A 16,189-nucleotide genomic window follows, 5' to 3' on the forward strand; every position below is an offset into this window, starting at 1 on the left:
TTTCTTGGTAGGCTTTCCTACAGGTTTTTGTTTTGTTGAACTTCGAAAAGTTCCTTAATTACATTTGACCAGTTTCTCTGTGGAGTTTATTGTATCTGTCTTTACTGTGTTTCAGCCATTAAATGTTGTACATTATTTGAGTTTTAGGAAGTTAGAGATGTAAAAATAGATTTGAGATTGAAAAGGATGAAAAAACATCCCACAAACCTCTTCACATCTCTGGAACTGAGCATGTTACTACTTGTTACTGTGTTGTTAATTTTGGAGATGATCCTTCAAAGTTTTAATTCTTCTGAATAAGTATCTTCTGCAACTATAGAAGAAATTAGAAGTCATATGTTATAATTCTGGCTTACAACTTGAGAGGTTCAGTTATTTTTCCTTAGAGTTTAATTCCCTCTTCCTTTGTTGCATGTTCCTTACCCTTCTACTGCTCCCAAAAAGAGAGCTGGCTCATTACATCTGGTGATAAGGCACCTCAAATCTAGGCACAAAATAAGTCATTTTTCTTATATTGCATTTTGAGAGTAGATCTACAACAGAATTTTCAACCTATGTTTGGTCATTACTTAAATTTAAAATCATATTCATGATTACAGAGAAAATCATTCCTTTTTTTGAGAAATTACAAAATGATAGTTGACAAGTGAGAATATAAGCCTTAGTGGAGGTAGGGCTTTTGAGTTTCATGGCAGAAATTAATTTTAGCTTAGAGTACCATGTTGGTAATATAAAAAGGTTGTATTTTCAATGAATAGAACGTACTGTTTTTTATATGTCCACGTGCTTCCAATTTCTGTGATTTCTACCAAATTACAGAGTGTGTGATCTGCTCACTTTTTACTTTTCTGTGTTCTACTCTTAATGATTATTTCTTATTGTAAACTGAAAGTATTATTGCAGTCAAACTCTTGACACAACATAAAATTATCACTGAACATCTTATTTCATACATGAAAAGCATTATGATTGCAAAGGGAAAATACTCAAGCTTTTAAGTGTGTAGTGGCCCCGCACCTAATATATACGTATTATGGTATAGACTCCAACTCTTGATATACTCCTTGTTTCAAAGAGAAGTATGGAGTGTTGGAGTTATTTTAATAATTTTTCTTAATTGTTCGTGTGTTTCCTAGCTACAATATGTGTGAAGTACAACTGATGCACTGAACCAAGTAGGGAGAACCATTGTCTTAATCATTGTGTCTCATTGCTTAGTTCGTGTATAATGAAGCAGGCTGAATCTGCAGAAGATAATTTTTTATCGAAGAATTCCTCAAAACTCATTTCCAGCGTAAACTCTTTTTTTTTTCTCCTTATGCATTGCAGCTGCTTTATTTGATGGTTCTCTTGGGAATTTTACAGGGACCTTTATTTCATATATTTTGAGAGTGTTTTTTTAAAGATTAATTTGCACATATGGTAGACTTGAAACCAAACGGTAGTCTGAATACATTAAAAATATTAGAGAAGTTTTTGGTTTTTTTTTTTAATTCATTGGGTTTTGTTGTATGTGCACGTACATGCTGAGGAGGATTAATTGGTGGGGGTGGAGGGAGTGGACTTTTTTTTTTACATTTACCTGTTTTTGTATAAAGTACTTGTGATTTTTCTCTCAATTTGCAGATAAGCCTCTTAAGAAGCGAAAACAAGAAAACAAACCACAGGAGACTGGAGGTGCTACTGGAGGAAATAGAGCAGCTTCTCAGGAGACAGGTTCTGCAGGAAATGGGTTGAAGCCAGCACTGATGGTTAGTATTGATCTGCAGCAAGCAGGAAGAGCAGACCCTCAAGCAACTGTAACTCATGATTTGGACACCATAAAAAAACCTGAAGAAATTAAGCAGTATGATGATGGGTTTGTGTGTATTCCCCAAGAAGACACTGCTGGAGTTCTTAAATTTCAGCCTGAAAATCAACCAGAGATTTTTAGGAAAAAGTCAGACTTTGAGGGTCAAAAGACAGATATCCAGCAAAATGAAAAGAAACAAATGGAATTTCAGCAAAATGTGAGCAGGCAGTTGGAAAATAAACGCAATGAGAACAAACAGGTAGAAGATAAACATGAAAACAAGCATGAAAACAGACAAATGGAAGTGAAGCAGAATGAGAAAAGACAGACAGAATCAAGACAAAATGAGACCAGGCAAATGGATATGAAAAAAAATGAGGAAAAACAAAATAATGGAAAACAGGAAGTAAGGCAAAGGCCTGAAATGCCAAAAGAGAAGAGTGAAGGCAGACCTGAAATCCCAAAACATAGACATGATAACAGGAGAGACTCAAGTAAACCATGGTCAGATAAGAAAATTGAAATATATAGGCATAAACTAGATGTGAAATCTGATACTTCGAGGATAAAATCTGAAAGTAGATCTGATCCAACAAAAAAAAGGCCTGATGGGCGTTCAGTTTCTGATACACAAAAACGTGACCATGATAGCCTTAAACAAAGATCTGAGGACTGGGAGGAGTCGGAGAGATACAGAGGAGACTCATCCAAGATTAGAAGGCCTGAATATTTGAGATCCTCAAACAAAAATGAACATGATTCTAAGCATGGTATTAAATCTGATGGTTCAAAAATTGAAAAATTTGAAAAGAAACATAGACATGAGGCTGCTGAATCAAGGGAAAGGTTTTGTTCTGGGGATCAGAAATCAAGACCAGACAGCCCTCGTGTTAAACAGGAAAGTAAAGGAGATTCTAGTAAATCAAGACCTGATAAACCTGGTTTTAAATCACCCAACAGCAAGGATGAACGAAGGACAGATGGTAATAAAAGTAAGGTAGATAGTAATAAACCACATTCTGACAATAAAGCAGAGTTCCCCAGTTATTTGTTGGGGGCAAGATCTGGCGCATTGAAACATTTTGTCATTCCAAAAATCAAGCGTGATAAAGATGGTAATGTCACACATGAGTCAAGGAAAACTGAATTTAAAGATGAAGAGAAGGACAAAGTAGAGAAGATTGGGCTAGTTGAAGATCTAAATAAAGGAGCTAAGCCTGTAGTTGTCCTTCAAAAGCTTTCATTGGATGATGTGCAGAAATTTATTAAGGATAGAGAAGACAAATCAAGGGGCTCTTGTTTAAAACCTAACAAGAACAAGTCACCCAAACCTAATAAAGGTAAGGTTTTTTAATGTTAATTGCATTATATCTTCTACACTTCTGTCATTTTAGATTTGCTTCTCTTGCGGTTAGAAATAAATACTAACATTTGCGAATTATTTTATATGCTTGCTTATATGGTGATTTTGGGGAACAAAATGAAACTTGTCCACAGGATTGTAGTTACTGGAAATTTTAATACAGTACAAGTGAAATTATTTGTTTACTTTAATGAAAGTTCCTTATGTGAGAACAATTAAATAGTCTTAAACTGTACTTCAGCTACATTAGTTTAATCTTGTAATTTATCTAGTTGAACATAACTGCTATGTGAATGATTTAAACAGGTTTAAGTGTGTCTTTTTAACTAAATCAGTGTATCTGGAGTGGTGGGAAATACTATGTATACAAACCCTAAGATTCTTTTATATTTTTAATTGGAAATTCATTATGGTTTTCCAAGGGATGTTTTGACATGATGAAATAAGAAGGCAGTTACAAAGTCCTATCTCACTCTTACACTATAAATACAAGTATGTTGGCAAGCCTCCACACTTTAGGCTTGTGAGAATAAGCTTGCAAAATGTTCTGTCTTTAGGAGAATTTAGATATTGTTGTGTCTAGGGTCTAGTGTATGCAGAAAGAGGAAAGGAAGTGGTAAACAATGGGCTGACATTTTCAAATTAGTAATTTTAACAGGCAATTGTTCAGAATAGTTTGTAGGTTTGATATTTGATTGATTGTCTCTGCAAATTTAACATTTTTTAAATAAGATTACTTTTCTTAATGCTATAATTTTGTCTTCTTTGGTTTTAGACTGAAGTAGATCATTTCACATTTTTAAATTAATGTTACAAACTGATATGAGTTCATTCCTTTTTAAATTTTAGCATTTAAAGCATTTAAATTTCTTACACAGTTATGTTTATAGAGCTGTCATATCTCAAATGTAGACTAATAAAGTGGAAGGTGAGAGGGTTTCAGCTGTATATGGGATTATTTAAGAATGCAGTTCCAGATATATCATTGCTCATGAATTTGAGATTAAAACATTTTCTTTAAAAATTGATCTGATAAGAAATGGTGTAGAAATAATCTTTGTGAATGTATAACTATGTTTATGTGCATGTGTACAGAGTTGATAATCTGTATAATGAATTTATTGTGCTACATCTGTTCTCTACTAATCTAATTGTACTGACTATTAAAAACATAATAATTCAGGATATTACTTATTTGTAAAATATTTTCCTCCTTGTTAAATATTTTGTCTTTATCCTTGAAATATAAACATTTTCCCTCTCCTTTTTTGAGATTCAGAATAGGCAAAATTTCCATTTCTAAGAATAATTGGAATCTATATAGTCAGACATAAAATTATGACATCTTTGCTGTCAGTTTAGTCTAAAGATTTCAGATAAAACTTTTATGGTCTTGATAGGGAATAGTGAAAACTTTTTGATGGAATTTAGCTCTAGTCTCTAAAGGATAGGCTTTGAATTCACATAATTTTATGCACACAAAATAAGTAATTCTTAGAGTCCTTGGAGCCATATACTGTGCATGTATGCTTTTTAAAATGTTTCTGAAGTAAACTTTTTTGTAGTCTGTATTAGATCTAGTTATTTATATAGTTTATTTTAGTCATGTGTAAAGGTTTTAATGACTCTTATCCAACTGACTCTTTTAATGACTCATTGGAATGAGTGACACATTCACTTTCAAGTCTGGTTTATAACTTTTCTTCAATGTTTTTGTGTATTTTGTGTTCTCTGAAGTCATATATTTCTTACATGTTCTGAAATAATTTGGTACATATTTTCCAGGGGAAAAAAAAGTTCAAATCTTATATCAGTCTCTTTGCTATTATATCTAGAAAAAGATTCTTACAACTAAGTTTAGTGGAAAGAATAATTTTATAACTCTTACAAATCATGTTTTGAGTGTTCAGACAGGCAGATTTTGGAGAAAGTGTCTTTGAACTTCAGATTTCATGTGTATTTTTAGTTACTCATTTTTTTTGCTCAACTTACTGGGAACCTACTTCTTATACTATGCTAAATAATTAGGCAAATTACAGTGTTTTAAAAGGTTCAGAATTCATAAAGATATCTCTTCATAAATCAAAGTCTATTTGTGAACAACTGACAGATATAGAAAATATTCATGTCATTTCCATAATCTTCTCACTCCAGTTTTTAGTTAGAAACATTATAATGCACTAGGAGATATAATTATTGTAAGCATTCTTTATTTAGTTCACCCTCTATTTCTTAATGGGTTCCAGAAAATATTTTATAGTGTTGCCTTTTAGCATTATTCCACCACTTCTCACATCCCTCTTATCCCATGTAGCTTAGTATATTTTGCTTTATCTTTCCTTCTTTTACCTCCTTGTATTTCTTGTCCTTTGTTTTTCCTTTCCCAAGAAAATGTCTTCTCCTGGCTTTGTCATGTATATATATCATCATTGCTGCGATTTATCTGAAATCCACTTGAAATAGGATTAGTTCAGCTAGTTCAAAACACCATTTAGATAGTTATTCTGTCTTAAAGGACTAATGCACATTCATTATAAAAATCAGTAGAATTGACTTTTTTAAAGCTAAAATTAGTGCTATGTATACTGAAAGTCTTATACAACATCTGAAAGTGCTTCAGTGAACTTTAAATTTGAAAATCATACCTTTATTGTTCATGTGGATTAACCTTGCACTGTACTGTAAAAAAACAGAAACTTTTAAATCAAATTTTATAGACAGGTTTAAAATTCTGTTATTATATGAATGGGATATCTGTAGTACGTGATTCTTAAAATTGAACCATCCCAAAAGTCCTTTTTGGCATTTACAAGAAAGAAGCAACATTTTTCTCTCTCTCCTGATCTTTTGAGCATTTTTCTGAAAGATGCACTCTAGCTCAGAGGAAAGTTATGGAAAGGTTTTTTTCACAATATTTTTGTTAAGGGTTTTTATGGTGAAATTTTGTGTCCTGTTTTGGCCATGTCAGAATGAGTTGTAACAATTTTTCTTCTGGTATTATCATCTGTCAATGCCCCTTATCCTACTTTTAATGCAGATGTATGGTGTTGGGTAATCTATGAAACTTTTCCCTTTGACTTTCTGCCTGCAATGAGGAGGTCATGTTTGCTGTCCTTTCTTTTCAGAGCTTCAGTGAATACCTTCTCTGCTGCTTCTTATAGCTATAGTGATCAGCCCTGTTGAGATGGAAGTGTTATCAATTTTACAGTTACTGCATACTGAACAAGAAAAATTTTACTTTGTTGAAGTATGAAACATATATGAATAATGAAAGAAACTGTAATTGTCTGTATTAAGGAAGTGTCTGAGTAGGTTTATAAAATATTTGAAAAACTGACATTCCAAAATATGCACCTCATATCTAATACAAGTTTTAGTTTTAGTTCTTGAACAAATTAGTGTGCATGTTTTTAAAGACTTGTGTAGAAACACCTTTTGGGTCTTCAAATATCACCTAAAAAGACTGTTGTTAAAAAAAGAAAAAAAAAGTGATAATTTCACTGCAGAATATAATGCTGAATGCTACTCCTTCATTATGTAGATTGTTATTATAGAATTTCATTATCTGTACAATACAAATCTTAAAACACAGGTTTTCATGGCTCACTACAAGTCTTACTAAATATATTGTGTTCTTTGATGCTGTAATCTGAAATATGAATGAAGATTTACCAAGTCTTCAAAGGTCCTCTTCATATTTTTACAGGTGCAACTAAAAAATTACTGCTGCTTAATCATCTTTATGTTGTAGAGTTAAAACAATGCTTCTAAATTTTTCAGTGTTCTATGCTTGTACGTTTGGTATTTTTTAATTCTAGTTTACTTTTTCACAGCCTATAATAGCTATAATTTGTAGCCACTGGTAAGTTGTAGCAGCATAAAATTCTATGACATTTGTGTGACATGAAGGTCCATCTTGGAGTTCTAGCAGTGCTGGAAACAGTCTCATTTGTGAAGCAGGAGTAATCAATTAAGTGCTTATCTTTGTATGTAGGAGTTATAAGAAAGGGAGTATTCCAGGATGAAAAGCTGTATCCAGATTGTGTTGCCTCAGTGAGCCAACTTCTGATGCTTCTCACAGTCTTCTGGACAGCACAGCAGAGCTACTCACCAATAGTTTTTTTGGTACAGATGAAAACTGTAAACAAAAAAGCAGTGTAAATATTAAATATTTGTTTAAATCCTTCATGTAAAGGACTTCTACAAAGACAAAATTGGCAAACCTTTGAGAAAAATAGCTTATGGCTATTAACTCATTAAGAAAAATTTGGAGATTAACTCAAATTTATTTCCAAAATAACAATCTCCTGATGCTGAAACATATATACTTTTGTACTCACTGAAATCAGTGGGGCAAGCAGCTGTGCTGCAAGGAAATAAATGGAGTAAAAGCATATTTTCTTTGGAAAGTAGAAGGCTGCAGCTCAACTTGCTTACTACAGATTGTGCTTTTGTAAAGATAACCATTGAGAAAGTCCTAATTCCAGAAATTTGAATTTTGTAATCACTGTCTTAAGAGTTCCTGATAGCAACTGCATTTGCATGTGTGAAGGCCAGAGTAATAATCCACTAAACATCTTGCATGTGCATGCAAAGCCAAGTGGATTAAGCATGCCATAGCCTTCTCTGAAGTTCTCTAGTAAACTATGCCACATTTCAATGAAGTAAAGGATGCAATTTCATTGTTTACAGCAAGGAGTTACACAGTCATGATTCTTCTCAGATGAAGTCTTTAAAGCTTCTCTTAAACTCTGAATTTTACTGAATTTGTAGAAAAACATCACTTTTGTAAGAATTCAACAATATTCCTGGTTTTCCTTTTTGGCATTATTTAGTGAAAAGCTCAAACCAAACTAAATATAGCCAGTTAAATCCAATAGTTTAGGAATATCTTAGTTCTTTAGCATGGATTATTTCTACTTGCAGGGATTTCTTTAGGTGTGGTGCATCTGTCCCATCCACAAAAATGTGTTGGAATATGTGTGAGCATTGCACATACTCTCTGGGGCCTTCATTTTTGGTGTTAGTTTTTCAGAAGTAGATTTTTGGGTTGGTTTTTTTTTGCCTGGAGTCTGTTTGAATTATTTCCTTTTTTTTTTTTGTCTTTGCCAATAAGGTAAATATTTTCATTCTTGCTCGGACAGTTGTTCTTAACTCTTTGGATAATAAGAAGGAACTTTACCTGTTGCATATCTAGTCCTTAGCAGCAACAATTAACTTGACCAAATCTACTAGTTTTATTGTACTTTGGTTCTTTCAAAATATGATGCTTTGTCTGTTTGCAGATTTAAGGACTCCACTGAGTACTTGAGTACTGCGTCCAGTTCTGGGCCCCTCAGTTCAGGAAGGAGTTTGAGGTGCTGGAGCAGGTCCAGAGAAGAGCAACAAGGCTGTGAAGGGACTCCACCACAAGTCTTATGAAGAAGGGCTGAGGGAGCTGGGGTTGTTTAGTCTGGAGAAGAGGAGGCTCAGGGCAGACCTCATCCCTCTCTACAACTACCTGAAAGGAGGTTGTAGCCAGGTCTGTCTCTTCTCCCAGGCAGTTATCAATGAGTCAAAAGGGCATGGTCTTAATCTTTGCCAGGGAAGGTTTAGGTGAGATATTAGGAAGAAATTCTTTACAGAGAGGGTGATCAGGCATTGGAATGGGCTGCTCAGGGAGGTGGTGGATTCTCCATCCCTGGAGGCTTTTAAGAAGAGAGTGACGTGGCACTGAGTGCCATGTTCTGGTAACGTAAGTGGGTCAAGGGTATGACTTGATGATCTCAGAGATCCTTTCCAGCCCGGCTGATTCTGTGTTTCTGTGATGGTTTAGTTAGTTCAGTTTTGAAAAATTACTTTGTCCCATGTAAGTGATAGAACTTTATTACTTAATTTGTCAGAGCATTTTGTTGAAAGTCTGAAGCTGCCTTTGGTTCATAGGCCTGTAATGCTTGATTAGGTTCCTCTTATTTCTGGGAAAAGCTAAAGCTATTTTGCAGAAATGATTTTTGCAACAACGGATTGCAACATGTAAAAGTGTGGGCCAGCAATTTGTCTGACATTACAATATGCAGTGCAGATCTGTTCACATGTCCGAGTATCCAAATATGGATGTTATTTCTTGGCTTATGTGCAGGGATATGCAATTAAAATTTTTGGTTTGAATTTTCTTTTAGAGGAAGGGTAAATTTCACAAAATACAAATAGAGAAAGCCTCACATTTGATTCTGGTAAATGAACTTTTCTGTTGCTCCACATTTTCAACTATTGTAGGTGACTGTTTTTGTGTAAGAAAATTTAAACTATTTACTTCAAATTTGGAATTTATTTTTGCTCCATGGCAATATTACTGATGAACATATGAAAAATTATGACTCTTTTTTTGTTCTTCACATTACCGAACTGTTGTTTGCATTAAATAAAGGTCCCTTAAATATACTTACTGTTTAATTATTTTCTAAACAACTTTCCTGTACTATTTTACATTAAAAGCTAAGATATCAGCAATATTTTGTTCTTGTTGCTAACATAATTAAGTTACTTTCAAGAAGCAAAACAAAGAGTAGCTTCATGTGATATTTTTAGTGATAAAGGCTGAGAATCTTTCCATGATAGAGCAAGGTAAAAGCAGATATTCTTGATGTGCATATAGTCACCAGATATAAATCGTATTTATTTTGCTTATTCTGTGCAAAGATCTTGGTTATGTTATATTGATTATATAGGAGTTGGGGGTTTTCAGAAAAACTGAGGTTTAATTTGATTATATTTAATGAAGGTCTTTATTTCTTGGTAAGGCCCCACGGCTCAGTTTTTAAATTAATCAGAATATATGGTTGTAAAAAAGCATCAATCATAAGTTTCAGATTCCAAATGTTAACTGTACAAAGCATCTTAACTTTTTGTAATAATAAACTGAGTGGGCTTAAATTTCAGTGAATATGTTCAAACACAGTTCAAAACCAGTAACAGTGAAATCCAAAAGCAATACCCTGACACTCTGATTCATAAAAGTAAGGTTATTTGTACAGTACTGCATTTATTTCAACTGCTGAAACTGGTTTTATCAGTGCAGCTATAGCAGTGTCCCAAAATTACTTGAAAAAGTTAGACAGATAGCTAGTGATACATAAGGTAGGTAGATACATAAGACAGTTAGGCCCAAAACCACTGGAACATCTTCTATCAAATGTCCAGAGAGTACATGTAAGGAAATTGAGCTTGACCTCCATGGAATAACAGCAAGACTGGATATACTAGTCATCAGCAAAATAAGAAAAGTCCAGTGGGCAGTTAATGTCTTTTGTGACAAAAAAGGACTGAGGAGAGGGCAAAATTGAGCTATAAGTTTTTATTTTTATTGTCAAAATGTCGATGTGTGGCAATTCATTACTGTAGAAGTTCCAGAATATGGGCCAAATTTAAATCTAAAAACTGAGAAACAAGAAGTTAAGATTCATATCACCACCCCAAACAAGTGGCACTGTTTATACCCTCTTAGACACTTATGTGTTCTTTTCTTATAATGTCTTGATATTTGGAAAAAATAGCATTTTAAAATATAAGGTATACAGAGAGATTATAAATATGAAATTGCATTAACTGCAGTTTTGCTTATACTTTGCAAAGTATTAGCATACAGAAATGGAAAAGACAATATTTATGACGGGCCAATTTATGCCAGATTTCATTAATGTAAACCTTAGTTTTTTAATGAACTTCAGAGGTATTTTTTCTTCATGCACTTCATTTATCACTATATTTATGTGCAAACAGGCTGTTTTGAGTAATCATACAAGCAAACTGATATCACCATGTCCACTGATGCTTTTCACTTCTTCAAGATGAGTTGTTGCTGTATTGTTCTTACAGCTACTATAGCTACTCTGTGACTTGCCCTTCAGCTTCACGGATGTGGAGTTCATCAACATTGTGATTACTTAGAGTGGAACAAAGATTTGGTTAGGATGACAGTTTTCCTGTGGGTTTTTTGTTTGTTTTAGTAGTTATGTCAGTTTTGAGAGTATGTGTAAATTATGTCTGAAGAATAGTGATGTCCACAGTCCATTTCAGGTATACTGTATATTCTGATCAAACACAATGGGAAAAATTGAGTTATTCCATTGACTGGGATAATCTTATTAACTTGTGGAATACTTTCTCCTTGGCTATTCAAAAAGTCGTGCAAACTAGAGTCAAATGTAACTGATTAAAGTGGAAGTAGGAAATTAGGTACCAGTCTTTGGAAACTGTCACGGTTTAACACTGGCCTGGCAATTAAACGGAATGACAGATGCTCTCTATTAATCCCCCTCACAGATAAAGGAAGTAGAGAGAATAAGGGAGAGAGACTTATGGGTTGGAAACTAAACTACACAACTTTAATGAAACAGTAATGATAAATAGGAAAAATAATTAAATATATACAAATATACAGGAAAATAGATACCATGTTCCTTCCCCCTTTCCCCCAATAACTCTCATATCACCACCAAGGCTGCAGGGCAGCCCTGGAAAAAGTCTAGGCTGGACTCCTGGAGTCAGCAGCAGTAGGGAGCTGAAGGCAGGAACACACAGATTCAGGGTGGCACAGATCAGGACCACAGGCAGACAAACGGACGGAATCCCCCCAGGATGCTGAAGCAAACAGGGACAGGCAAAGAAGGGGATGCAGGAAGGGGTGTGACCCTCGTGATCCCTCAAATTTATACTATGCCGTTTATGGGATGGAATTCTCTGTTTGGTCAATTTTGTCCATCTATCTTGTCCGTTCCTCCCTAAGGGAGGGTTTCAGGTATGACCTCTTTACTCCTTTTCTCCTTCTGGAGGGCAAAATGTTCCTCAGAGCTGAGCAGTGGCCTTGGTTCTGCATACCAGTCTCTAGCAGTAACTATAAACATCGAGTGTTATCAGTCCTAGAAGCACACGCTGTCTGAGAAACTTGCTGCTAATTTCAGCAAGTGCAGCTACTTACAATGACTTAGCTGAAAGCAAAAGTACAAGACAGAAAATTACCTTTATCTTGGCCCATACCAGGACAGAAACCTATCAAACAAATTGAAAAAATGAAAATGATCATACATTATTCTGTAGATACTTTCAAATGGTTTTGTGTCCTATATTCTTTTAATTGCTTGTGAAAAGTATACTGTAAACTGAAAAAGCATTAGTATATGTTTTATAATGTAATGTATGTTACCAAGTGATTGCATTTTAATGGTGAATTGGAAGTAAAAGTGTAGTAGCCTGTGAATTTTTTTTCTTTCTAGGAATATCTATTCTTACTTTCCTTGTTAGGGTTTTGGTTTTTTTTAAAGAGCTTTCTTACTTAAAATATTTAATTTTTCATCTTACAGAGATGTTCTTTATGCACAGTATAAGTAAGGAAAATAAAGAGCAAAATTCTCTGCATCAAGAAAAGTGTGTTTGAGGGAGGTCATCCTCCCCTTCGACTATCCCCTGGTGAGGCCCCATCTGGAGTACTGTGTCCAGTTCTGTGCTCCCTGGTTCAAGAAAGACAAGGAACTGCTGGAAAGAGTCTAGCGCAGAGCCACTAAGATGATTAGGGGACTGCAGCATCTGACCTACAAGGAAAGGCTGGGAGAGATGGGGCTGTTCAGCCTGGAGGAGACTGAGGGAGATCTCATCAATGCTTGCAAATACCGAAAGGGTTCGTGTCAGGAGGATAAGACCAGACTCTTTTCAGTGGTGTCCAGTGACAGGACAAGGGGCAGTAGTTAACAACTAGAACACAAGAGGTTCAACCAAAACATAAGGAAGAACGTCTTTACTGTGAGAGTAACGAGCACTGGAACAGGCTGCCCAGAGAGGTGGTAGAACCTCCATGTCTGGAGACATTCAAAACCCACCTGGATGCTATCCTGTGCAACCTGCTCTAGGTGAACCTGGTCTGGTAGGGGGGGTTGCACTAGATGATCTCCAGAGGTCCCTTCCAACCCCTGACATTCTGTGATTCTGTGATTCAGGCATAATTTTGAAGCTGAATTTGAAACTGAACTGAATTAGAATTTTATCATAGAACTCTTGCCAAACTAGCTTTACAATCCAGTACTGATTTTATTCCTTTTCTGATTTCCTCTCCAAGCAATATGTCTTACTTGTTATTTTGGTTTTAAATTTACTTTTCATAGTAGACTTGGATAAGCTTAAAGATGTATTTGTAGAAAATACTCCTGTTAGTGTAAGCGCATCTAACTCATCTAGCTTTTAAGCATTTGTATGACTTTTAAGTGACAGTTTTGTTCCTTTGCTTGCAGCTGTTTTTTGGACAGATTTGCTGTAGGTTTTATGTCTGTGTGTTCTTCTGATTTCAAGGAAATTGCCAACAGTGCTGGAAAATGAGAATATGCATTAAACAAACAGGATATGAGGCCCTTTAGCAATTTCACCTGGTGAAACTGTTTTAAAACATGTATGTGTAAATTTTTCTCTGGTCTGGAGCTGAATGTTAGCTAACTTTCTTGAGACACTGTTTAGGTGTACAAAGAGACATGGAGGATGTGTGGTGATGCCACTACTCACACATGGATATAGAGCATTCAGATTAGATCTGGCTGGCATATAGTCAGCTGGAAAAATGGATATAAATTTTAGGAAGTTATGTTAGTGATATAGTGAATGTAATTAAAAAGTGAACTATCATGTGGAAGATGATTTTTTGGAGGATTTGCATGTGTGTGTTTAGCAATTGGCAGATGATTTCCTCTCTAAATAATATAGTATGCCTTAGGAAGGAGAGAGTCACTTACAACAAAGGCATTTGTTCTGGTTTTGGAAAAATTTTCACTGTTTAGTCCAATAATCTTAACATTTCTGCAATAGGGTATTTGAGAAATAAAGATAAGACATCACTTTTGAATTAATTTGGTTTCCTTGTGTCACTTGTAAAATATTTTTACTAAATCTCCTTCATACTGACTGCATATGGACCTAATCATAGTTTCAAAATGTGATGAGAATTGTGTGATTATGTCTAACTAAGATACCAGAGATTCTGCCACAGATTGTCTATACCTTCTGGAAAAGGGAAGTTTACTGTTTGTGTAGACTAAATAATATGCATGAGAATAAACAACTGTTTGTGAGGCATAATGAATCCTACATTGTTAGAAAACCTGTTGAATTCAGAGGTTGAATGGTAGTAATACTAAATTTTGTTAAAGTAGAGCAAGGATGCCTTTTTACAAAGGAAATTCACCTATTTGATTTTGTTTATAGGCCTTAAAAATATTTTTATTGAAGTAGATATGTATGCAATTTATTATGTTAATTTTTAATTAAAGTGTGAGCAATAAATGTAACTTTAAAAAGGGCTGTCAAATACATCCGTGTATATCTAACTGTGGTATTATTTATTATTGGATAAACTGTAAGCAGTTCCTGAAAAAGGACATCAGTGTTGGGCCCTTATCATCTTCAGGTTCACATTTACTCTTCTTGCTCTCCATTAATAGGTAGCATAGATCAGTCAGTGTTAAAGGAGTTGCCACCTGAGCTCCTGGCAGAAATTGAATCCACTATGCCACTTTGTGAACGTGTGAAAATGAACAAGCGCAAACGTAGCACAGTTAATGAGAAACCAAAATATGCTGAAATCAGTTCTGATGAAGACAATGACAGTGAAGAAGCATTTGAATGTAAGTAGCACATTGTTCTGTTCCTACTCTTAAAAAAGGCTAGTATTTTGGTTTTACAAAAAAATATACTTTATTGTTGTTGTCTATACTAAAACATATGAAAACAAATTACTGTCTAGACAACTACTTGGCCAAGAAGAACCTTTTTTGTTTAAAAGAAAAATTTATTTCTATTTGTCACTCAAGATTAAAAGCAGCTAGCTGTAAAATTTCTTTCCCTAATTATCTTTTTGGAAGCTGCTGCCTAGATTTTGTATTAGTAATGCAATGAAACATTTTTAGCCAATCACATTAAAAAAAATATCATGTAAAACACCTCAGAAAACTTTTACACAAAGCTATTCAAATTAAAAAAAACAGTAAATACATTTAAAATTATTCTGAGTTTCACTGACAAGAAAAGCAAAGGATCACCTCTTGAATTTTTCTGACATGATAAAAAGAATGTTAATGCTCAGAAGTTTCTTAAAATTTTCTTCTATTATTTTCATGGTATATTGCTTGAAAAGCTAGAATTATTGCTGTTGATTTATCAAAATAGCATTTGCTGATGATAGTATTTTTTAATTAAATTATTTCAAAAGAAGAGAGGAAGCTCATATTTAGACTTTTGCTGTGCAATCAGGTAAAGTTGTTAAGTGTGAAAAAATTGTAAGTTAGGAAGGGGTTCTCTACTTGTGAATAAGAGTGTAGTTAGTTTGTCTCTATGGTAGTTCAGTTAGCCAACACTAAAAAGCAACTTGATTAAAATGGTGTGAATCAGTTTAGTCTGAGTAACATATTAGCTGTGTTACCCAGTAGTGCTGCAGGAGAAGTGCCTATTGCTGTTAACCTGAGAAGGCATCTTGCTTATAATGATTTTTTTCCCTAGTCTTTTCCCACCTTTGCTTATCTATACATTTTACTGAATTTTTGTAAAACAATGTTTTGCTTATCAAAGAAGCAGAAAAGGATGCCCTTTTGGTTTTTTGTTTAAATTTAAAATATAACTGAATAATGCTGCTTTGATTTTGGGTATGAGATCTTGAGGCAACTTATAATCATATGATTTGCTTAATTCAGGATTCTATATTCTCTGTTTACTGTGTCATTTCACCTGTTTATGATGTTAATAACTTGAAACAGAAACAGTGAATAAAAAAAAGAATAAATAAAGCAATATTGTTTAAGTTGATTGGGAATGGAGAAGATTGTCAGGAATTTCATAGAGATCTTAATCTACCTATTAGCCTAATGGCTGTTGAAATTTTTAATACAAAGTAAAGTAAATTAAAGAAAACTTTGACAGTACTTATATACTTTAAGTGATTCTATGTTCACTATATCCACTCAAGAGGTCTGGCCATCATTCTAAAGCAATTCATTGAAGACATCTGGCTTAAAAATGTTATAATA

At 34.2% G+C, this 16,189-nt stretch overlaps 1 protein-coding gene across 1 annotated transcript in view; it reads left to right on the top strand.

The window, feature by feature from the left end:
• The window catches only part of LOC103535423 (nipped-B-like protein), a 57,169-nt gene that overhangs the window by 9,965 nt on the left and 31,015 nt on the right, over positions 1 to 16,189 (top strand). The window contains exons 3-4 of the mRNA XM_030468351.1: positions 1,627 to 3,132; positions 14,612 to 14,794. Of these exons, the coding sequence (XP_030324211.1) occupies positions 1,627 to 3,132; positions 14,612 to 14,794 (1,689 nt within the window). The remainder of the gene's footprint in view (positions 1 to 1,626; positions 3,133 to 14,611; positions 14,795 to 16,189) is intronic.

Source organism: Calypte anna, chromosome W (assembly GCF_003957555.1).
Source record: "Calypte anna isolate BGI_N300 chromosome W, bCalAnn1_v1.p, whole genome shotgun sequence".
NCBI lineage: Eukaryota > Metazoa > Chordata > Aves > Apodiformes > Trochilidae > Calypte > Calypte anna.